The sequence below is a fragment of the Aythya ferina genome (assembly GCF_964211825.1).
Source record: "Aythya ferina genome assembly, chromosome: Z".
NCBI lineage: Eukaryota > Metazoa > Chordata > Aves > Anseriformes > Anatidae > Aythya > Aythya ferina.
The window spans coordinates 18,228,358-18,253,131 of record NC_140299.1 but is presented as its reverse complement, the minus strand read 5'-3'; the positions used below and the strand labels follow the sequence as shown (position 1 = coordinate 18,253,131).

Sequence of the window (24,774 nt, the reverse complement as noted above, 5' to 3'; positions counted from 1 at the left end):
GATGGGACCTGGTAGGATCTAAGTTAATGTATCACTACCAGAATTTTCCATTTTCATCCCACTGACATTACTGCGAATTTTACCAATAGCTGTTTGTATGTAGAAAATATGTCTTGGATCTCTGAAGGACAAATATTGAGAAAGAAACACGTGAAAAGCCTTAATTTTGCCCAAGCCTTACTCAGTTCTGAGACAGTAAATTAATATGTGTGTCAAACAGATGAACAGGGTAGAAATGAAGAATTAGTGATCAACACTAATAAGGATCATTTGCTCCAAACACAAACATACTGTGCGTTTTGCTCACAATATATGTAGCTTTACTTGAAATTATTCCCCCTCTCTCTAGTTATTTTAGTATCCTTACTTATGATTTTTCATGTGTTCAGAGTAATGTTAATCCTTAACCTTAATTTCTTCAGAAAGTATCAACAGTTTCACGTCAAGGAATTAAAATGCTCACCTTCATTTTCTTAAACCCTACATATAGAAGCAAGTGACCAAATTCATGTTACTTATATAGAAAGCCTTAATTTATTATATAATCAAGACTGCAAAATAGATATGAACCAAAACTGTCCTTCATGTTGAGTAAAATAGAAAGAAAATAAAGCTGGTCTTCCTTCCACATATTCTTCATATAGGTTAAAAACATGAAGCCTATACTTGTCCTACCCCCCTAAGGAAAACAGAAAAGCATTTGTCCTAACCCCCTAAGGAAAAAAGAAAAGTTCACACAAAAATGACTCTATAAAGCATGCTTTGGATGTGTACACATAGGTGGAATCTATGGAGCTACCACATAAAGTACCTAGCTCTTACTGAGAGCTTTTTTTTTTTTTTTTAAAAAATGACCTGTTTATCTGATCTGAGATTCATTTTGACTTTAAAGACTTTAAAGACTTTTAAATTATGATTCTTTCAATTCTTTATTGGCCAGCTAATTGCTGGTAGTTGTTGTTTTTACCATCCTCAGAAATAAGTGGAGGATGATCAAATGAGAAATGCAGTTTATTCCTAACCAAGAATTCTTCAAGATGGACTCAGTATATTCACACCCTTGTCCTGCTTTTCCTTTGGAGCTGTAGTTACCTGTACAATAGAAAAAGAATGTATTGAAGAGGCTGAATTCACAAGCTGTCTTTAGATCCTCGTCCTTAAAACACTTTGGAACAGTGTGAAAGGGTGAATGGTGTTAGTTTAAAATTTTCACCCATACAGTAAATTGCTTGAGTGGAAACACATTTTGAAGCATTCATGACTCTCTGTCATATTTACTCCTATATTCTTGACTGTCATGCAGCTGAGAATCTCGTAAGTCTACTGCCTAGCATGTCTGCAGTGTCACCATGTTTGTACTGTTTAGCCAATTGTCACTAACTGGTTCTGTTACTCACAAACTAGGTTTATGACCGAGCTGCCAAGACATAAGCAAGAAAGGATGGCTGGACATGCAGCTAGGGCACTGACTTGGTAGTTAAGAAATATAGCCCTGGCTCTCCTGCAGGCTTTTCTCTATGACATCTGGCAAACCACAGTCTTTTTGTTTCACTTTCAAAGAGTGGGAAAGAGGTATCAGGATCCTAGCACTATTTATATTATCAAGCTTTTCAAGAGAGTCACTATTTTCTAACACATATATGCAGAAACTCTTACACGCAGACATGATAACATATCAGGTCTTCAGAGGAAAGAGGTAGTGCAAACCAGAATCATAATTCTAAGTATGAAGGTTCCTCCCTAATAACAAAGATGAAATTAACTTTAGCAAGAATACACCTTTAATATTCTTAGTGAAACCAAAGAACAGATTGTTGACTTAGGTATTAGAGGCAGACTTCCTGGAAGGGATGAGCACTCCCCTCTCCTCTAATATGTCACTAAGTATGTCACTTGCTTCATGAGATGTGACAGAGTAGCATCAGTTTATGCCTCCAGCGCTACAGTCCTGGTTATCATCATAATGCACCTGAAAATACAGGGTATAGCAAGTATTCAGAGTATACGGGCAATAAGAAAGCATGTAGTAACTAACCCAGTTTTGTCAAGTGGACGCATACTCTGTAGAAGCAAAGATGGTTTCAGCAGATTTAGCTTTTGCTGCTAATAATAAAGTAAATTTAATTGTGTTGTTGCACTGTCTGTATGACTGATGATCTTGTTTTTGTTTTGTTCATCATATATTGTTTTGCAAACAAAAATAAACAAATGCCCATTCTCAACTTATCACAGTATAATACTGTTAACACATTTATTTTACAAAAAACTTTTATGGGATGAAATTGCTTGAGTTCAATTTAAAATTAACAATTATATGGCTCAACTTTCAGACTTCTCCTGAGCAAAGTTAATTGAAACACTTTTTCATGCATGAGGACTGAAAAGGAGCAAAAGGACAAAAGGATTAAATATTTATATACTCTGTACTCTAGAAAGAGTAAAAAACATAAGCCTCAGAGACCTGTAAGACATCAATATGAAAAAGTGTTGCTGTGGTATTAAGTGAGATAGGTGGCAGTGATTTTGAATGTGCTAAACTGCATATGTGAAAAATACTGAGAATATCTATGGATAATTGCCAATACACAATCACAACAGTAAATTTAGAGGTGGAGTTTATTTTTATTTAAACTACCTTAACATGTCAGATATTAGGTTTAACCCTAAGCTACCTGTGTGGTTGAGGTACAATAAATACTGTCAGAAGCAATAATATCTCTTTTAGTGCATATTATATACAGTGATTACTCTATAGGTATTACAACTCACACTTCTGTAGTATCTGCTAATAAGATAGACGATGAAGATTTACATAAATTGTAAAAATGAGAATTTCTGAGTACAGACTGAAAGAAAATTCAAATCTATTTGTATGAAATGTGCCCAGGTATGTGTATGATTATTAGCGCTCAAGTATTAAAGAAGGAGCTTTGCTGTAGTTTCACTCAAAACCTCTCAAGAGATGTATTTTTAAGGACATCCTGTTTTAAGGATCCTGTTTTAAGGACAAGGATCTAAAGACAGCTTGTGAATTCAGCCTCTTCAGGTAAGCAATCCTGACCAAAGAAAACCCATGTTGGTAAGTAAGTACTGGCCAGATGTTGCATCCCTGTTTCATATACCCAAATATTTATCTTTTTCCTAAGTCTGTTCTTTGTTGACTGGTTTTCTGTCACTGAAGATAGAAAGTTATTCATGTACTACTCTAGTTGCTTCCATTGCACTTGAAAGTGGGAGATGCTTGGATGCCCTGATTATCTCCCAAAACATTCTTGGTGTTTCTAAGAATTCCTTTTATGCCTCCTTTTTTTTTTTTTTTTTTTTTTTTTTTTTTTAAAATATATTTTTTCAAGTTTTATCTGGAAAGATAAGGATTTTTAAAACATCATACATTTCTGAGTTGTAGAAAATTATAGTTCAAAGCATAGGTTCTCTTGCCTTGGTTTAAAGAGATTCTTACACTTAAAACAGACTGTAGGTACTGGAAAATCCCTAACTCCACCTTATTAGCTACAGTAGTTCAGGACTTAACCCGATGTTAATTGAACTCAATAGGAAACTATTTATGTCTTTGGATCAAATGGTCAAAAATGTACTACCTCGTCAGATTGCAATCTCTCCAAGGAGTATGCATAAAAAACAGGTTCCTTCATACTTTCTTGAAACTTTGCAGGTTGCCCTTATGTTTTTCTGGGTGACATGCAAGGGAGTGAAAGAGTGGACTGATACTACATAATTTCCACACTCACTGAAGTCAAAACTTTTATATAATGATTCCTTTGGCAGGCAATGGTGGTCCTATAGCATTAGCTCCTAGACAGAGATTTTTGTGGTCATCACCATTGCCTAGAGATTTGAATTATATGATATCAGACCAGGTAAAGATAACAAAAGTCTATGAAACAGTGAGATCTGTAATTTTAATTATTAAAAAAATCAAAATGTAGGTATTTGTGCTTAAGGGCACCTCGATACAGAAAAATAGCACTGAAAACAAGTGTTAGCAGAAGGTTTTCTTTGGTCAGTTTCTAACCAAACCATGCCAACCAACCAAACAAAAACCCCGAAACAAAACAAAGAAACAAACAAAAAAGCTGAAGCACAACCATGATAATTAAGTACAAAAATTTAATTTATATCTGGTTTATAAGGAAATTTTAAACTAAGATAGAGAGTGACCACAACTGAAAAGTGTACAACAAAGTGTGTTTTATCCAGGATTACAGTAGGTATAGCTGACGTAGAATCACAGAATCACAGAAAGGTTTGTGTTCCTTAAGGACCTTAAGGATCATCCAGTTCCAACCCCCTGCCCTGGGCAGGGACACCTCCCACCAGACCAGGTTGCCCAAAGCCCCATTCAGCCTGGCCTTGAGCACCTCCTGGGATGGGGCATCCACAGCTTCTCTGGGCAATATCTGTCCAATATGGAGACCAGGATGCCATGTGGGACCATGTCAAAGGCCTTGCAAAAGTCCAGGTAGATGACATTGATTAATCTTCCATTGTCAACTGATTCAGTCACTCCATCGTAGAAGGCTACCAGATTGGTCAGGCACGATTTGCCCTTGATGAAGCCATGCTGGCTGTCTGGGATCACCTCTTTGTCTTGCATATGCCTTGACATTACTTCCAGGAGGATCTTTTCCATGATCTTCCCAGGCACAGAGGTGAGGCTCAAACCCTGTGATGTTATCCGCTAACTATATACTTGCAATTTCCTCTAAATAATAATACAGAACAGTAGATAATCAATTATGGTTTGTATAAAATAAGCAGATTATAAAAGAGATGATCATTCTCTCTATTCTTTGTTTGTAATTACATTTTACTATTAAGTCTATAAAATTGGTTTCATGCCTGAGTGTCTGCAACTGTAAATGCATACTTAATGGTACAGACATATTCAGAAAGTCTGTCAGAAGGGAGCATTATCCTGACACACAAAAAAATCCCTAGTGAAAACTAGTCACAAGTTTCTACATCCCAAGTCCCAAAGCAGGTTAACAGAGCCTGAAAAGTAAAAGGCAGTGATGAGGAATGCTAAGAGATGCCTTCATTCAAGACAACACGCTTGTGCCCTCCAACAGAACAGCTTTTTTAGGATTCCCTGCTGATATTTAAAATCAGCTATTTGGCATTCGCTTTGCCCATTTGAATCCCTCTGGTAGGAAAACATTAAATTAACTTACCCTTTAAGGTACTAAGACACCATGCATTTAAATATGGTGCCCAGCTGTAATTATATAAGATACAAGCAGTTAACACAGATCTGCCCTTGCCCATAGTAAGGACAAATTCACCATTTAGTGTAATAGTCTATTAACTTCTGTATTGGTTTGGCATGTCTTCCCGATACAAACAAGCCATTGACAGCAGAGCACACTCTGTTCTTCCCAGACCGAATCCTTCCCTGCCAGTGAACTGTTCTCTGGGGCAAAGAAGTTGTTGTCCCTTTGACAAATGGCAATAAGCTTTAGTTCATGATTTCGTATGAAGAATTAATTATATATGTTTTACACCCTTAAAAAATCTAGATGTCATAGTTAATAAGCTACAGGGTTACAACTGGCTTTGCCTCTAGCTGTTTTCTACACCTAATTTTGGGCAGCACACATATGCAGAATGAAATTGTTTAAATAGCATAATGCTGCCCAGCTGGTTCAGTCAATAATGTCCTTAACTCTTGCTACACCAGATTTTTTCCCGAAGGCTTATATGTGGTTTACCCTAATTATAATTATGTCTCGCTTGAGAAGGAAAGAAAAATTTCTCAAAGATGTTGTTCTGCAGGGAGCAATAAAGAAGAACATAAACAATGCATATTGCTGTATGTTCTAGCGGCTGATGGAGGCATCTTAAAACTGCTGTATAATACCACCAACATCCAAATAGTTTTGCAAAAAAATATGGTAATGAATGCTTCCTTGACCTTCCTTTAAACACCCAAGGAAAAGGGAGTTTGCTAAGAAATTATTCAAGTTATACTCATTGAAACAAGATTAAATCAGTGGAAGCTTTCTTACTAATACCAGTGGCAATAGGCAAGTCTAACTCCTAGGCACAGCCAAAGTAAACAACAGTATGTGACCTTGCTACCTGTTTTTCAAGATCTCAGGGAACTGAATTTGCTAGGGGAGGCAGATGGAGCGTATGAAGTGTGGGCTGTTTGTGTGAGAACAGGCAACAAGCTGCCCATTTATTTCTGGCCATTCCCTCCCTACCTGGTCTGTGCAGAACCAGGTAACTGCTTCTTGGGAGGATGAAAGCAGACAAGCATTGAATTGGAGGAAGTGGCAGGAAGTTGCAAAGAAGCCTCTAGATCTTTAGACAGTGGATTGAGTGGATTGTGGAAGGACAAGAGGCCACCGGGAAGTGGGAGAAGTAGATGGACATGTCCTGTGTCCTGTCATCTGAAGGCACGATAGCTAGCATGTAGACCGATTCCAGAAAGCCTCAGAACTTCCCTGACCCTTCCCCTTTGTCTTTCTATAATCTCACTGCTTTCCACACACCTATTTGATTTTTCCAGTCATCTGTCTTATTCAACCCCCCAGCTCACTTCCAGTTCCTCTTTCCCTGATTTCAATCAGTTCCAAATAACAAGACCCTCAAATACACTTGCCAAGCACTTCTTTTCTTCACCACTGCAGAACTGGACATTGATTTTTTCATTTATTACTGATCAACCCTAAGCTTCTGAGACTTCAGAAAATCCTTTTCCTGACTCCCTCTGGGTGCCTACTCTGACCTGATAACTAAAGTATTATTTATACTACTCTTGCAGAATTCTGCCAGTCAATGCATTAAACCAAGTATATAGTTTCACACTTTTTCCCCAATACCTTCCTGTTGCCATATTACTATGTATAAAAAATACAGAGTACCCCACTTGGTACTGTTATAATCTTGTCTCACTCTTGGATATTGGCTTGCAGTCATTCTGGAATAATATTAGAGGAAGGATCTTCTAGGTAAGGAACAAGATATAGAACAGAGCTGTCAGAGTGACTGTTTCAGAGTTATCTTGTAATGTTAACTTAGCCTAAATCCAAAGGTAAAATGTGTATTCCAAAAATATGTAGGCTAAGTGGTCAGTGAGAAACATGTTTTTTGATTGGTCTGTTAGCTATGTGACACATAAATATATCACCTCAAGTTTCATTTTGGCTGTTTAGTTTTGATTGGACCAACATATCTAAGCTACTTCACTTGTTTGCTCTGCATTTCCCCATTGGCCATGGATGAGCTCTGCAGCTATCAAGTGGTGCACATGCATGACAGAGCATGGCTAAGAGTGCATGAGTGCTGGACAGTCAGGAATTCAGGAACAGTATTTCTCTTTGGTGGTAGTCTGCCTAGTTGTAAAAATGAGCATGTACTGCCTATAGAAAATCCAGTTCAGTTATTGGGAAGATCTCTGCAGGAAATACAAAGGTCAGGTAGCCTAGCCAATGGCTCCTATTGGGGGTAGAAGCAACGAAGCCATTGTTTTTATCGGGAATGTGATTTGGGTGTTCAAGTCAAGTACCTGGACCTTTGCAAACAGGGGTATAAGCTTTTCTGCCTTTCCTGAGACAGAGGTTCCAGCCTTGCAATAAGAAGGATAAATGTAATGTTTGTTCTCACTGTTGTTATAATATACAAAGACTATGATGAGGATGCAAATACTGTTTATATTTTTAAGTAGGTTTCTGCATGGGATTTCAGAATGGGCACCCATTCTCATTTACGAAGACCATCCATTTTGCATGGGGATCCTTTCCCAGTTGCACTCACAATATCAGAATAATTTCTTAAAAAACTGTGATCCAAAACAAATAGTGAGAATCTGACCTATGTGTTTTCAAAAGCAAAATCAATTGAGGAAAAAAAAAAAAAAAAAAAAAGAGAACCAACTAAACATTCAAATTCTACAAGCATTTGAACCAAGTCTCTACTTATCGGTAACTGAAACACTTAACTAAGCATCTCTTAAATCAACTTTTATTACGCAGTATGTTTAATAACACCCGGTTGCATTCAATATTAGTTACTCATCATAACTTTAGAAAAGACAATGGGAAAACTTGCTTCAACATAAAACATTCTACCTTTTGTTGGGCCTACATAACTGGCCCAAGAGGGAAACCACTTTATATAAAATATAGCATTTGTAGAGTAGCCAGCAGTTAACCAAACTGCTTTATGGAAAAAGCAATGTAACTGGGACTGAATATCTCCAGTGTTATATTCCACAGGTGTTAACCTTGCATGAGCTGTTCATGTGAAGACAGAGGTAGTTATACAGGTATTTAATTGGAAGCTCCCAAACCTAGAAGGCATGGTGCTTAAAAACATTTGCATAACCTTCAATTCACATTATTTCTACAATACAGATGCCATTCAGATTTCTTTATGTGAGCTGGAAGTCAGGGAGACAGATATGCAATTTATAAATGCTACTTTTAAAATGGCCATTTTTTCAACAGCCCCAGTACAGAGATAATAGTGAAGCTGAAAAGGAAACAGCACTTTGTGTTACTCACATTTGCTCTCCTATTCAGTGGCATATTTTCTGGTGTAGCGCTATCTCCTTAGTTTTTCAGTTTAAAATTACATTTGCTGTCATACTAGGAAAGCATGAAGTTGATTTATCGGGATTCTTTTGGACTGTCACCACTTCAGAGTTTGGTTACCTCAGATGTAAAGAACCGTACCTACAAAAACATCCCCAAATACCTTAGGAACAATTACAGTTGAAACAAACAGAAACAAACAAACAAACAAAAAACTGAGAGTTATGAATCATTTCCAAGACATTCTAATTACCTTCTCGATTTCAGTTCACAGTATCTTCTTTCTTGCTACATCTGTTTTTTCCTCAGGAATTTGTACATTGGCCCATATTTCCTGCTTTTAAAATAAATGGGTATCCTTTCAAATGATCTGCAGTTGATACAACCTTTTTCATATTCCTTGTCTTCAAAAAATTGGCTAAACTACAATCATTTTCATAAATACAGCTGACCAACACAAAATTCTTCTTCTGGACTGATAGTGTTCAAGATGTTTTATTTCTTGAGGGCCTGATATCTGTATCTCAGATTTGCTTCCAGATTCTGCTTTTTAATCCTATTTCAGTTATATGTTGATATGTGTGCCTTATCACTAATTGCATACTTTAATTCACCAGAAATATGCAGTAAAGTGTTTAAAAGCTTTAATCAGTGGGACTTTAGGATGTGCTTTAAAGGAAAAAAAAAAAAAAAGAGCTCCTACGGATATGCTACATGGCAAAATGCAGGTTTAATTATAACTTGTGTTCACTTGTCTGCACAGCTTAAATTAGCAAACATGAATAAAATAATGAAAGAATTACTTCTGTGTGAACTTGTTACTGGAGTTCAAACTCTAAGGCGTGTGTTACTAAATCAACATTTCTCGTCTAGCATATGTTACCTAGAGTAGGCTAAAACACTGTTCTATCTTCTTTTCTTCCATAAAGATGCATCTATACCAAAATAATTTCTTACTTATTTGATTTTCATTTAAGATTCCAAAAAGATTTCAACCACTTAGCTTTGTATCTGATGTTCATTATTTCCAAGGAGAGACGAAATGGTCATTCCCATTGCCTGCAATGCTTTGCTGACCGTATCTCAATATATACTATAATTTGACTACAAGGAAAATTTAGTTGTATGGGTTTGTATTCACACGGATTAATCCGGAAGATGTGACTGTTAAGGAACATATAAAGCTGGACTATATTCAGTAAGTTAACCCACCATATATAACTATGACATACAAGGTCATAAGCAAAGTACAGTTACTTTTGTTTCTGGATTGGCTGTTCTTTCAATTGTTTTGACACTCCATATTTCTTCTCACCAATTCATACGTGCCATTATTGATCTTGCTCTTTTGCAGTGAAGGGCTGATGCTAGAAACAGTCAGACCTCTGTTCCAAGTCATTGTACAGCTTAAGTTGAAGGACTGCACTGCTCTCTTTCATACAGGCAGACCTACAGGATGGTCACTGTTATTATATATTATTATATTATACACAGAGGTATTATGTACATCATAAGATGTATTGTCTTTTACCATTGTAATGGCATTTCTTCACACCCTCCGAAGACTATGGTTTGAGAAGTTCTGGCAAATATGATTTTTCCAACACCAAATGGAGAGACGAAAGGCTTTAACAACTGGATCCCAAAACAGCCCATGTTATAGTTTGAATATGTATGGAATATCTTTCTCTCTAGGTATTTTCTTCTCAGGGGTAAACCTGGAACATAAGTGTAGTCCTGGCCTAACAGAATTCTCATCCTGTGGTCAAAGCCAAGGGAAAAGGCCACTGATGAGAACGTGTTTGAATGTAAATACTACAGTAAAGACCATTGTGTCATTGCCTTGCTTCTGTTTATTTATTCATTACAAAAGGCAAAAACAATCTCAACATAAAGACAGAAATATTTGAATGCTTTGTAAACAGTACTTGTACTAGAAAAATGTATTGCAAACCTTAATCAGAATCATAATCCTCATAGCACGTACCGCACAGTTGTCGCAAAAGTCCAAATGCTTAGCTCATCCCAGAAAGTCAGGCGGAACGGGACTGGAATTCTTAGTGTTTGCCTCCTCATTGTTTTTCAACAGGGATGTGAAAGTACAACTTCTAATCCATCTCTTGAAGGTATTACACAGTGGCCCAAGCAGTATCAGGCCTGAACTGCTAGCAACCACGTTTTTTGTTTTTTAAAGTCAGAAGACCTTGCTACTGCAATATGCTATTTTCTTCATCTCATTAAAAAAATAAAAATACGAATAATAATAATAATAAAAAAAAAAACAAATAAAAAAGTGCAGAAGAATTATTTGATTTGTCGCTGGTGTGCGAGAAGAAACTGAACAAAGTAGTACATCTAGGGATCCAGATTTCCACAGTTCTTAAAGACAGAACCCCTGCTACCAAAGGGAGATTCCCTGTCTATGCTTATTTGGTCCTCAAACTCTGTTAATAATTCAAAGGATGGGTGTCAGTTTAAGACTGGGACTCTTAGCTATTGTTCTTCCTTGCTGTTGGACTGTTTCAGGACCTTTCCTTGAAGAGTCATGAAATGAAGAATGAGTCCACAACACTAACAAAATGGGTAGCAGTGACTTAGAAAGGCAATTGCCCGTCTGCTTAGCAATATAATCTATTGACTAATCTATTCAAAAATTTTCATGCAAATCTTCTTGCATTGCTTTACCAACTGTAACATTTTTGTGGTACAAGGAAGAATAAATAATAATCTATATAAAATCAGCTGTAATATTGCAATTACTTTATATCCCACGGGCTAAAATTCTTCAGCCTTCATTGAAATTATGATGAATTTGCATCAGTTTAACTGTAGTCAGGACCTGTTTTCTCCTTTTGACCTTTTTTCACCACTAGCCTTTCATTTTAGACTCCTTGTTGCTATTTTGCTAGTAAGATTACTTGAAGGACGTAGAAATATTTCAGAAAACAAGAAATTGGAGAAGAACAAGTGGAAAACCATTTCCAAAATCTGCTTGCTTGCTTTCATAACTATGCATTCTTTTGTAGGAAAAACATCTAGCCTTAACAGACAGAGTGACCCTACTGCCAGAACGTACCAAAGCATCAGAGCACGGAGAAAAAGGAAGATTTTTGATAGAGAGGTCTTGCTTCTGCCGTTGCAGCCATTCATCTTTGTTTGTAGTATCTCCGCATGTTGACATTTGCCAACATTTCAGATAAAGAGCTGCAAATTGCTTCAAGTTTTATTTACCCAGAGCAGTTTCTCCCTGTCCCTGGTAACAGTTCGGCGAGTTTGCTCAACAGCAGGCTCCAGGCTACCCACTGAGATCAGAGCTGCAGGCAGGGCTGCTGGCTGTTCTTGGCTCCCACTGCTCGCATTCTCCTCGTGTAAAATCCATCCCGCGCCCAGCCCTTTCTCCGTGCCCGTACCCTTCTGGATCTTTCTAGGAAATAATTTCGGCGAGGGTTAATCAGTGACCACGGGTGTTCACGGTTCGAGTTTACACCGTGAAACCTGTTATTATCGCCAGAGCTGTTGTGCTGTCTGCCTGTCAGACCCCAACCTGCCGAACCTCACCGCTCCTCCGGCCGCTCTCGGCTTTTCGCTTCAGCTGTGCCCCTGCAGGAGGAGAGGGGTTTCGGTGCAGGGCCCGTCCCCGCGCACCGCACCCGCGGGCTCTGCGCCTCGCAGGGCGGCCGCTCCCCAGCCCGGCAAACACACACAGCGTGTGGCGGCACCACTCCCAGTGGCTCGGGGTCTTCGTCCCGGAGAGCGCTCTGGATAATAATCAATAACAATAAATAATAATAATAAATCGTGTGTGTATGCTCAAATTGTAATAAAACGTGTGTTTACGCGGCTCCCTTTCCCCCCACGTCCCGCCCCCCAGCAGGGCAGCACCGCCCTTCCCCTTTAAGCCCCCCCCTCACCGCGCGCCCCACGTGTGCGATCAGCTGACGATGACGCCAGGCGGGGAGGGGGGGAGCGGGGCGTGGCCTCTGGCTGCTGCGGGGCCGGGATTGGCTGCGCCTCTCCCCCCCCCCCCCCCCCCCAACTCCTTTCCCCTTCCCCGCCCCTCCCGCGCCGCCCGCGCGCAGGCAGGGCCGGGCCGGGCAGGGCCGGGCAGGGCCGGTGGGGCGCGAGCAGCGGCGGCGGTGACAGCGCCCGCGCAGCCCCCGCCCCGCTGCACCTTGCGGCGCCGCCACCGCGCTGCGCTCCCCTCCCCTCCCCTCCCCACCCTCCCCGTTACCGGCGGCAGGAAGCGGAGCCGCCGCTCTCTGTCTCTGTCTCTCTCCCCCCGCTCTCCTCTCACACACGCACGCACCGAGCGGCAGGCACGGGGCGGCCCCGCGGAGCGCGGCGCGGCGCGGTACATGGATTACCTGGTAGGTGGCGTGCGGCCGCGCTCGCTCGGGCGGGTAATGAGGGCGGCCCAAGCCCTGACCCTGAACGGCCGCGGCGCGGGGCAGGCTGCCCGCCGGGGATTTATCGCTCCGTAATGACGGCCGGCACCGCGATGCTATCGGCGGCACGGCACGGCACGGCACGGGGCGGCGCGGCGCGGGACGGGGCGGCACCCGCCGCACCTGCTGGCGGCCGTTGCAGCCGTTGCGACCGTTGGGGTCCGCCTGGACAGCCGTTGGCGGCCCCCCTCGGTGGGCGCTGCAGGCCCGGGGAGCAATAGGTGGTGAGCCCTGGTGGCTGCGAGCCTGCTGCTGCGGTGAGGGTGCGTGAGGTACCCCTGCAGCGTGTCTGCCTCGCTGCTTGTCCTCTTCATCCTTTTACTTTTCTTTCTTTTTTTTTTTTTTTTTTTTTTTTGTTGGCTTCTTTCTTCCTGTTTTGCAGGCTGCCACTAAAATGACAAAAAAGCCTTCAGCGTAGCGATAACCTGAGTGAGCGCACGGTTCTCGCTTACCTGTGGTTCCTGTGGTGTCAGGAGTGTCTGTGATGACAGACTTTCTCCAGGCCCAACGTGTCTCACTGGGCATGGCGCAGTCCCGCATGAAACCTTCCTTTGCTGTAGAAGTTGCTACAGATCACCAGGGCTGTTTTTTGTAGCTGGTGAAAGCCTGGGAATAATAGCTTAGACAGGATGCTGATCCACTGAACCTCTGGGACGATCCAAGATGCCTTCATCTATCGCTGGCCACCCCTTGTCACTAGGGTTAGCACCACTTCTTATGCAGCAGAAGGGCTCCTTTGGATCTTTGGGATACTTGTTGCGACTGGCATCAACCCTTTGAGCCAAAGGAGCAAAAATCTAGAAGGCCTGAATTTTTTGAGTCTGTGCATCACTTGGGAGGAAAACACACCCTGCTTGGCAGTTCAAATATTTTCTCATGCATTTGTGCAGAGCCCCTTCCAGCCCTCATCTCTGTTGCATGCAGGAGATTGGTCCTCTTTCTCTGCTAATTGGAGGGGCTTTTTGGTGCTGTGCAGGGGGTTCAGGCACCTTGAGAAGTCTGCCTGGGCAGGAAGAATTGGTGGAGGAGAGTTAGGCAAGCACTTTTCTGCAGCGTGCTGTCAGCCTGGAGGACCAAGCTGTTGCTGCAGACTGCCCCAGCGTACCAACAGGCCTGTGCTTTATTTATGCAAGACCTGCAGTTACAGTAAGATATTAATCTGCAGGTGTAGAAGCGCCATCTCCTTGTTACGTTCATAAAAACCAGAGCTGCGTACGTTCAGAAAGTTTTACACTCTCAAGCTTTATGTGTTTATGTTGGTGTCTTTCACCTTCAGCACTTAAGCAGAAGGTCCCTTACTGATTCCTACTGCTGAACAACAGTGTGGAAGCCTGGAGTCACAGAGGTTTTTCTCCTCGGCCTTTAGTGTGAAGCACCCAGCAGGGCCAAGGATATAGCTGTTTCTGACTGCAGCAGCCCCTGATGGAGCAGTGCACAAAGTTTTGGTTGGCAGTGGGGTGGAGTTTGGTGGAAGGAGGCTCCGATAGCTGAGGTCAGGTTTGCTGCAGCACAAACTCAAGAGCAGTACTTTCTTGACGCGGGGTCTGCCCTCAGTGGTGTCTTCCCAGGCTTGCACAAGAAGCATCTTTTCCTGATATACCTTGATGAAGCTGACTTTGACAGAGACTTTGATCTCCTTTAAGGAGCTGGACCTGAGAAATACCGAACAGATAAAGTTAGTATTAGGCAGGTATCTTCTGTGGTGCTCTGGTCTGGTTTTGTGTTGTAACAGAACAGTGGGACTAGTCTCTATCTTAATAGCTGATAGAGCTGTTGCCTGTTTTATTTTTGTATTGGTATAATTACAGTGTTAGGAGCGGTTTGTTGTTTTTTTTTTTTTTTCTCTGTGTGTTTTTATTTTAACCAGTATAGCTGAGCAAGGTTCAACCTTGTAAAGAAAATCCATCTTCACTCGGCTAAGGGCACCTTTTATGCTCACAGTTTATTGTGCTTGTATTACAGTGAACTCCTTTAAAACAGACTGTGCTAATATAGCTGCATAGATATAGAGTAATATGGTTTCTGGGGCTACATAATCCTCTAGTGTGCCTGCAACCATCTTCTTCATTCTTGCTGCGTTGTGTCTGGAAGGATTATAGTGCATACAGAGACTTGTGTTGGCTGGCCTACGTTCAGTAGACTGTGCTTAATTTAAGAAATTATGGCATGATGCATCTTGTGAAAAGTATGGCTTGTGACCAACCTTACAATATTTGCTTGGAGAACCTGTGGGGAAACAATGGCAGTGCTTCAGTTTTCATAAGTGAGACTTGGAATGCAAATTTTAAGCTGCTGAGTAGACTTTCACAACACGCTTCTTCAGTGGCATCTTCTGCACTAGATAATGATCTTGCACTAAACAAGTGCATGTATCAGCCTGATCTGTGTACAGCCTTTAGAAGCTACTTCAGAGCATGATACTGGAATTTGAATGTGACTGAAACAACAACAAAAGAACTAGCCTTAGCGTTTTTAATATGAAAACTGAAATTGAGTCCTATACTACGTAGTATCTCATTCACACATATGAGAGTTCCTTGGGCAGATCGTGAAGAGTCTTTTCCAACCTGAGACCAAAGAGAACACTTCTTGTGTGAGCAACCGCTTCAGGTTCAGTGGCTTCTTCATCCTTAAAGTTAAGCATAAGTATTGAAAAAGGTACACGCATTACTTTTAGTGCAGTGCAGTCTTGTTGCTTTGATTGGGGCTGTTTTCTTTAACTGGTCTAACAAAGAACCAAAAGGACTTTCTTGGTTCTTTGTACGTTTGCTAGCTATACTGATCAATTTTAATTCTGTATGAGTGTACAGATGGTTTTGCATAAATAGAACTAAATTTTAGATGAATAGGCCTTGAAGTAACTTCAGATTTTTTATTTGTTTATTTATTTTTAATGACTGGGGAAAGCAACATATACAGAACATATTTATTTAAAAATAGCATCTTTAAAAATGCTAGCAGGTAGACAGATTTGGTTTGGGAAAGTGGGAATACAGGATGCATCCTGACCACTTAATAGTTCTGGGCAACTTCATATCAGGTCTGACCATTGCTGTTACATTGGTTAGTACTGCCAGGCCTTGAGAAACATTTTTTTATTTACTACAAATGCCTTAATGGAAGCATCTGTTTGAAGGTCAGAGTGTTCATTGACTGAAACACTGTCAGCCAGTGGCTGCTGATATTTGAGTAAGGCAAGATGGGGAAAGGTCCATGCTGTGTGCTCTGGGCCTTTCCTCCGAGGTACGTACAGGTGTTTCACATGTCACCTGCAGCATGAGTAGCAAAAGTCAGCGTGGCCTTGCCCTCTTAACATATGCTGAACTTCCCTCTTGTGATATGAATTATGTGTTTTATCATGTAGTTTTAAAGATTCATGGTCTGTCTTTTTACTCCTCTATCAGGTATATCATCCTTTAAATTTTTACCCTCTGTAGAGTCCCACGGCTTGTATCTTAAAATATTATCCCTCCTTAAGTTTGTAAGGCTGATTGGGCATGACTATGAGGGGTCTGACCATTTTTTCAAGATTAAGAAATCACTTAATGCAGAAAAGAAGCCAACTACCATATACAAGTTCAACTAGCATACAGGGTGTGTGCAGCTGTGTTAGTGTTTGGATCATGTTTGAACTTTTGAAGTGAACCTTAGTCATCCCAACTTGGTGTGTATACGTTTGCGTTGCAGAGTGGTCACAGGTACCTGATTTTTTTCCGATGAAACCAGATTGGAAGATGCACTCAACTAATGTGTTTTCAGTCCACAGGACCAGGTCAGAACTAGTCTGAAGTAAAATGCCTGAAGTCCTCAGGATGCATATTTGTCTTCAGTACAAGCTCTTGCTCTGCTGCACTACTTGCTATTATATACATAGCCAGGGTCACTTAATCTGCAAGTGAGATTGCTGCTGCTTTTCTGCATCAGCATAGCAATATCGAAAGAAACCCCAAACAAATTTGGAGACCCTCACTCAAAGCAGTTGTTTTGGCTAGGTTCCCGTTTGTGTTTCAGCTCTGTGAAGCATAGCATTCAAATCTAAATCAACTGGGAGTGGCAAATGGAATTAATTCGGGTAGACAACCTTCTCTGAATCAGCATGTTTCTGATTTAAGTAAGTTTGGAAGTTCAAGGACCTGATTTGGCTGATGACCTGGAAGAGGTGCTCTGGAAAATCAAATCTTCCTCCTTGGTAGGCTCTACGTAGCCTGTATCACAAGCAATTTCTGCTGAATGAAAGATGTTGTCAGCTATATAGAAAGGGCAACAAAAATGTTGGTGACTTAAGTCAGTTGAATCACCTGGCTGAAGGCAGATGAGTGAGCAGAAGAGGTGCAGGATTTCTTTGTAGAAGATGATAAAAGCAAAATGTTGTCTTGGTTCTTCCTACAGGAGGAAGCATTATTGTGTTCCTCAGGTAAACTTTTGATTCAAAGTTGGCTGTTACAAAAACTGAAACTTGACACAGCTACCTTGGGAACCCAAAAGAATGCTTTGATGTGTTTATAATTTTGACTGCAAGATGCTGTGAATTAACGGAGGTATTGCAGCTCAGAAATTTAATTCTGCTTAGATAATACATGATGAAAAAACAAGTTAATCAGAATGTTTAAAATTTTGCCTTTTCCGTGACGAGGATTGTGTTAGAGCAGTAGGTGCTATTACATCAAAAAGTGTGTCTCAGTTTCTGAGAATGTGCTTGTCCATTTAATACAAATAGCCCTATCCTGTCCTTGTGAATTTTTCCCAAGGTTCAATATGGGCCAGGCCCCATATTGCTCTGCAGAATGCTGCTCCTAAATTCTTCAGTCAGAGCTCCTACTTTGAGGCAGAATGGTGACGAATTTCACAAAAGGTTAGAAATGCAAGCTTTTAATAAGTGAGAAAAATCTGCATTTTAATAAGGACAGAATATTCTTCCTAATACCTCATGCTGATTACCATTTTTGGCTTGTTGTCAGTATCTTCAGCTCATATTTTTTAATACTGACAGCCTGTGATGTTTCTTCTCTTAAGGCCTGAGTTCTGAAGTTTTGTGATTATGTGAGGATATTAGCTTTCCATCAACAAAGGAAACACTTCATGTTTCAAACTTAAAAGTGTGAATGTGGGCCCATTCAACTATAAAGCTATAAGGAAAAAAAATGTATGCAATACTGAATCTTGTGATTTACCTTACAGTATTTTGGAGTATGTTTTTTTTTTTTTTTTTTTTTTTCCCACTTTTTGTGTACCAAAGCTTTCTGAAGGGCAAGCTTGTCTTACTGTCCAAAAGTTCCTGGGGACATAAATAGAGTATTTGCAATTGAATGACTGGCTCATCTCATACTAGAGCTCTTCAGAGCACAGAACTTTTCTTTTGGCTGTCTGGCAGCCTGGTAAGGTGACTATTAGTTGCCAACATGGGGATGTAAGTAGCTTCCTGCTAGCTGAGGAAGAGGCACAAGGCAGGAAACCCAGCTGACAAGTCCTCTTATGTTCAGACACAGTCCTGCCCTGTGGCTTTGTTGCTTACAAGGACAAACAACAGGAAGAACATGAATCTTTGTGCCATGTTTTGTATTTATGGTGTATGTTTTGGTGGAGTAGTAGAAGAAAAACTTATTCACAGGAACAAGTTTGCTTTTGGCATGGAAGAGTCAGAGGAAGCAAGGTGGCATCCAAGAGCTAGTAGGAATTTTTCATGTATGAGAAGTGAGTTTGCAGATCTTGTTTTAATTTTAATTTTTAATTTTTTTTTTCCCTCCTGGTTATGACTTGGAGCTTTCTGATGGAAGAAGTATCTGTTTTCTACATTCTTATTAGCTTTTACAGTAACTATTGCCTAGTCTTGCATTTTATGGTTTTGCACCTAACAGAGATACAAAACTTTGAAGCGATTAAATGAAGTAATCGTTTTGTACACTGCCAATAATAAGTTTCATAAACGAGAGTTAATAATGCTGTCCTGGCAGTGAGGAAGAGGGAGAGGAGGATGCAGGGGTTATAAGGGAATTTCATGTTCATATTAAGTTGTATGACCTGCATGTGCTTTGAATGGGTTGATGCAGAGGCAAATATTAAGACTGTGTATTGTATCTGGGAAAGGAAAAAAAACCATACTACTCCTTTTGCTATTGGCAATAAATTGGCATGTGAAATTTGGTGTAGATAAATGCGAAGTTATATATATTTATAGTAGAGGGAATAAAGCTGACAATACAGATGAATGGGTAAGCTCTGAAATGCCACCAGTGCTCAGGACAAGGAAAGAGGCTCTTTCTTTAAAATGTCATTTCAAACTCTGACAGCTGTCAACAAATTAGCTACAGAATTAAGAAAGAAAAAGAAAGAAAATACCATTTTGACCCTGCTTAAATGCAAAGTTTGCTATTGTCTTAACTGCTACATTTCTGGTTGCATCATCTCAAAGAATATTGTAAAACCAAAGAGGATATGGAGAAGGATGACAGGGTACTGAAAAGAAAACAATTGCTACCACACAAAGAGGGATTAAGTACTTATTTGCCTTCAGTCTGAAGAAGAGACAGCTGGATGGTGTGGGGAAGCAATGCTATAGATGTCTCTGAAAACATAAAGAGAGTCAATAGGCAATAAGTCATTTCTCCCAGTACAAGAACTTGATGACAATTATAATCCAGGAATTGCTTTTTCCCATGAGTATAGTTGAATTCTGGACCTTGCTTTGCAGTAGCAATAAAGAGACAAAAAAAAAATATCTGACTTTGTACAGTTTCTTGGAAGATGGATCCATTGGGGCGTATTAAGCCTGAAGTTCAGGTAGGCTTATGGAGATCCTGAAGGTGTGTTTGCTGCATCCTAAGAAGGATGTATCAATGAAAGATGGTTCCCTGAATGCTTACACTACATGCTGAACATCTCCATGTCCCCTCTCGGAGGGGAGAGCTAGCTCTAGTTCCAGAATAGGAAATTGCTCTCAGAAAATGGAAATGTTCTGGATTGTGTCCAGGAATGTTCCCCAGCGTAAGCAAAGTTGTGCACAGGAGGTGAGACTTTTTATTGAATGGGATTTATGAAGATACTTAATCTACTCCAGGGACATGTAGCTAAAGGATTCCTTCTGCTTGGAGGTGCTGCTTTGACATACGAGCAGAGGCTGTTGGACTTCCAACATTTGTATCCGAGCCAATTTATGACTTTATATATAAAGGCCCACAATGCTGAGTGAACCTGAAACTGCCTGACAGCTTGCACAGAGTGATGATGAACGCTAATGAGAGATCTCTTCCCTCAATGCTTTATTCTTGCCTAGAAACTTACATAATTTCAGGTTTCAGCAAGACTGGAAAAAAGGTCCAGGATTCTTGAGAAATGTTTGTGCTGTTATTGCAGCTATTAATTGTGTGTTGGCTAATCTGCATCTTTCACTGTCTGAACCATTGCAGTCCTGGAAACAGTCATGGAAAACTGTTCTAGTGAGAATATTGCCTAAAAGAGGGGGGAGCATTGTTCTCTAGTGCATCCATTTGATTACTTTTTATGATGACAAGAGAGTTCTTGGAACCAATCCTATTTCCTGTTCACATATCACTGGCTTTCCATCAACATCAGGTTTCTTCTAGTCCCTAAACTCAGATTTATCTAATGATTGTATGCAAAAAGGTTGGTATTCCAAAAATCTAATTATGCAGCATTAAAGGAGAAAGTGAAAATATTTGGTGTGTCATTTTTTCCCCTATGAATGGTATTAAAAAATGGGGAATTTAATTTGGAAATGTTATTAATGGAATGTGCTGAAGGGCTATGTCATCTTGTGCAGAAAGAGAAGCTTTCAGGTTACTGCTTGGAGTTCAGTGCACAAGCTTAGCAAACAGCAGTTCTGGTCAAAGTTCCTGCCACCTGTACTCTAGTGTAGTTGTGTGTGCTTTTTGGTGTCTACACATTCTTTAAGACACGTGAGCTCTGAGAATTAGTTTAAGGCTGCCTTCAGAGAGGTACCTTAAATTCTGGGTGTTGTTTACAATTTTGTTGTTAACTTTCATATATCTTATTAACTGAAAAATATACAGAGAGGAGTGGAGGGGGAAGAGCCTTTTACCTGGAAGGTCCAGTAATTAAACGTGATTACTGTGTTAGATCATTCATTTGTAAATGAGCAAGTAGACATCACAATCTTCATTTTAATAAAGCAATATATCACTAGAAAACAAACAAACAAAGCAATACAACAACGTCACATTGCTTTCTGTTTTTGTGACCTTGGAACTACACTTAGTGCTGTAATTTATTAAGGATGATGGCAAAGCAAGCTGATGTCAAGATAAGTATTTCTGTTTGTTGGCAGAATGAGGATGACAGCTCCCGCAGTTGTTAGATATTGAGCCTTTTGCTTCCTTTCCAAGAAGCTGGTTAAGGTCTCCCCTTGGCCCACCAATGCTGCCGAAACAAGTGTTATGAATGCTTTCAACCCAATTATTTCAGCTTCAGGTGATCACCTGTAAAACATGCTCTAATTAGTCTCTTCAAAATGTGCTGTCCTGTTAATAGAAGTAGAAGCTTCATTTTGCGTTTGGTGAAGATGTACATATGAAATCAATGAATTCATTCAGTTACAGACTAATGTGTGCATGTATTAGACTTCTATAAGTCTTTTAGCGAGGTGGGGGTTGGCCTGTTCTCCCACGTGCCTGGTGACAGGACGAGGGGGAATGGGCTTAAGTTGAGCCAGGGGAGTTTTAGGTTAGATGTTAGGAAGAACTTCTTTACAGAAAGGGTTGTGAGGCATTGGAACAGGCTGCCCAGGGAAGTGGTGGAGTCACCATCCCTGGAAGTCTTCAAAAGACGCTTAGATGTAGAGCTTAGGGATATGGTTTAGTGGAGGGCTGTTAGCGTTAGGTTGGAGGTTGGACTCGATGACCTTGAGGTCTCTTCCAACCTAGAAATTCTGTGATTCTGTGATTCTGTGATTCTGTGATTTTGGTTTTAAACAACAAATGCAGAAATTATTTTGTACTATTATTTATACTGGTAGTTGAGTGTTTGGAAAAAAATGGGCAGAACACATGCTTGTGGTGAATGAAAGGTTGTATAGTTGCAAGGCAGATGTCTTTCTAAGTCATTTTGAAGAGTGACATTTTTAGAACACATAATTAAACTAGCAAAGCTTTGGGAAAATATATATTTGTTCTCTCAGCTATAAATTGAGTTGCCAGCTGGAGAAATAATTTAATGTTTGTGAGATGACCCTTTTACTAAGCAGAGGGGTGCAAGTTGACAGAAGTGTGTTTATTTTATTTGACATACACAACCTGAAGACTCCTGTTCTTGCTTTAGACATCTTAAATGATTTCTGTTAAGTGAAAGTCCTTTCAGAGTTGTATCAAATAAGGTATCTTTCTTTGTAATATTTGTAGTTATATTTTAAAATTATTTTTTTCTTTTACTTTCATGCTTACCATGTAAAATCCTTTCAGAAAGCAACAATAAACTGTAAGTAAACAAAATGCAAATTGTCCAACAATTGTTTTGTTGCTCAATTGTATGGTGCAAAATGAGTTGCAAAACCAAAGTAATGAAAGATTACAAGTATCAAGAATAAATTCCCCATTGTAGCAGTAGATTATCATATATATTGCAATTCTGTGATCTGAGTGATAGTCTGTAGTTTAGTATCACTAGATATCTGATTATTCAAATTAATTCATTTGAGTTATCTGGTGATTAAATGGAAATAATATTTGGAGGGGAATGTTAATTTTCTGGGAGGGGGGAGAGATGAATCTAAAGGTCTAAAAACAGCATTGGAATTAATGATTTTTTTTTTAATGCTATACATTGGAGATCAGAAGTTTTATCTTGGAGGCTTGGGGAAGGGATTTGATTAATATTTAATAGGGGAAAGCTTCCCTGGTACTGTACATGACAGTAGGAAGAGGAGATAATTTTAGAATTCATGGCCTCTAATAGTTAGTTGATTTCAAAACATTCACAATAGCAAGCCCAGCGATAGACTGGTAAGGTAACTGGGATGTAGCTTTCTCTCTTCTGCTGAAGCTGGTCCATGGGCACTTGTGGGATTTGAGCTGAACCTTAATTCTCCTATCAATGTAAAGTCTGGAAGTATTGAACAAAAATAAAAAAGTAAAACCAATTTGTAACATGGCACTTCTTCAGAAGAGAGCAATCTATATGCACTGACAAGCTGCAATGTTATGCTGCTGCAGCATGTTTACTTCCTTTGCAAACAGAAGCACACTTTTACTTTGTGTGTAACAATGGGTCTGCTGTCAACATAGAGTTTGTCATGATACTGGAAAGAAAAATCAATGTATGCATCATCCTGTGTTTAGGTAGCAGTTCAAATTGCAGCAGACTCAAGTTAAACATTAAGAAACTTTCTAGTAGTGAGGATAATGAAGCACTGGACTAGATTGCTTGGGGAAATCATCACTGGAACCTTTGCAGCAACGTAGGCAGATTCTGTCAGGAGCGACATGGGTACAGTTCATTCCCCCCACCCCCACAGTGTGTAGCATGGGATTTCTCAAAATCAGTTCTACTATTTTTCTGTGACTTTTTTTTTTTTTTTTTTTTTTCCTATGGGAAACTCAGAATGTGAGTAATAGAACTTTGTTGGTTCTGAAAGCTGAAAACAATGACAACAAAAAAGCATCCTGGCAATTTAAATAACATTTGGAAGCAGCATCTCTTGTCAGCAATAATATTGTAGCTTGAAATATAGAATACCTATGCTGTTGATGTTTGCTTTTGGGTTTTTGTGCTGCATGTTTTGACTTTCAGACAGTTCAATGAAATATTACTTGTTTAAACTTTATATTTAACAGTTATAGCAAAAGAAAAATGATGCTATGTATTTTTTACTCATGATTCATGAGATGTTTATATAGAAATCTGATTAAATTGCTTATTCAGTTATAGTTTTCAGGGTGAATTGAAAGCAGAGGCTGAATTTTTTTTTCACTGAAAATGTTTGAAGTTTGTAACATTCAGCACTTCACATTCTACATGTTAAAATATATGCGGATGGTGTGTGAAATTCGAAAACATCGAGTAAAAATGTTCTATGCGGTTGCTTTAATTTTTGCCTGCAGTGAGCAAAGATTCCATACCTTACAAAAAGGAATTCCTCAATTACTGTTTTAAACAGATTGTTGTAAGCCTGGCTTATTGTGCTCGGCCATCTATCAAAATGGCAAACCAACAATAGATTTTTGCTTTGGTGAGGGAAGAAGATGCATATATTTTCTGTCTTTGTTATGCTTTTTACAGAAGGTGTTTTCATCCGTTTTATCAGAAATTCATAGCCCATCAGCATCTCTGGGTGACTGCAGATGACATAGAATTGTGGCATCGCAACAGGCTGGAAGTTGAGCAAGTGGAGGGTAAAAACTTTTAATGTGATTATTGACAGCTGTGACAGATTACATAAAACATTTTTTTCAAAAAAGTACAGAGTTCTATTTTAAACACGAAAATGTCAGAAAATTAAAGGTGAATTTCTACTTTAGAAATGTAGAAACTTAAAGGTATATACACTACTTTAGCATATGAAAGAAGAGGGTTTGAATGATGATACAGGGAGAGAACTATAATACTTAAACGTGGAAGCTCTTACATACCACTAAAAATCTATAAAATGCATTACCTTGCTAAAACATCTCCTGTAGGATCTTTTTAAGCCACAATAGATAAAAATAAATGGGACTGGAAGCTTGCATGAAAATGTTAATGCTGTGTTTGGGCATTTGGGGAGCACTGGGTAATTTGAGGCCTATGATGAAATACTGAGTTAG

General features: G+C 39.7%; 2 protein-coding genes across 6 annotated transcripts in view; one reads left to right on the top strand and one right to left on the bottom strand.

Moving 5' to 3' along the window:
• Positions 1 to 10,388: 10,388 nt before the first annotated feature.
• LOC311426612 (uncharacterized protein) lies at positions 10,389 to 13,528 on the bottom strand (the record flags this gene model as incomplete). Its single annotated transcript, XM_084503079.1, has 4 exons — positions 10,389 to 11,982; positions 12,117 to 12,316; positions 12,923 to 13,281; positions 13,456 to 13,528. The coding sequence occupies 4 exons, from the start codon at positions 13,526 to 13,528 to the stop codon at positions 11,775 to 11,777; spliced, it is 840 nt and encodes a 279-aa protein (XP_084359205.1). The 3' UTR covers positions 10,389 to 11,774.
• Positions 12,795 to 24,774, top strand: part of ARL15 (ARF like GTPase 15) — a 219,082-nt gene continuing 207,102 nt past the window's right edge. For 4 of the 5 annotated variants that reach the window (XM_084503120.1, XM_084503124.1, XM_084503123.1 and 1 more), the window contains exons 1-2: positions 12,795 to 12,925; positions 24,251 to 24,363. The gene's annotated coding sequence lies outside the window, so the exon portion shown is untranslated. Of the gene's footprint in view, positions 12,926 to 22,434; positions 22,451 to 24,250; positions 24,364 to 24,774 lie in introns of all 5 variants that reach the window. The other variant, XM_084503119.1, reaches the window with a different exon arrangement.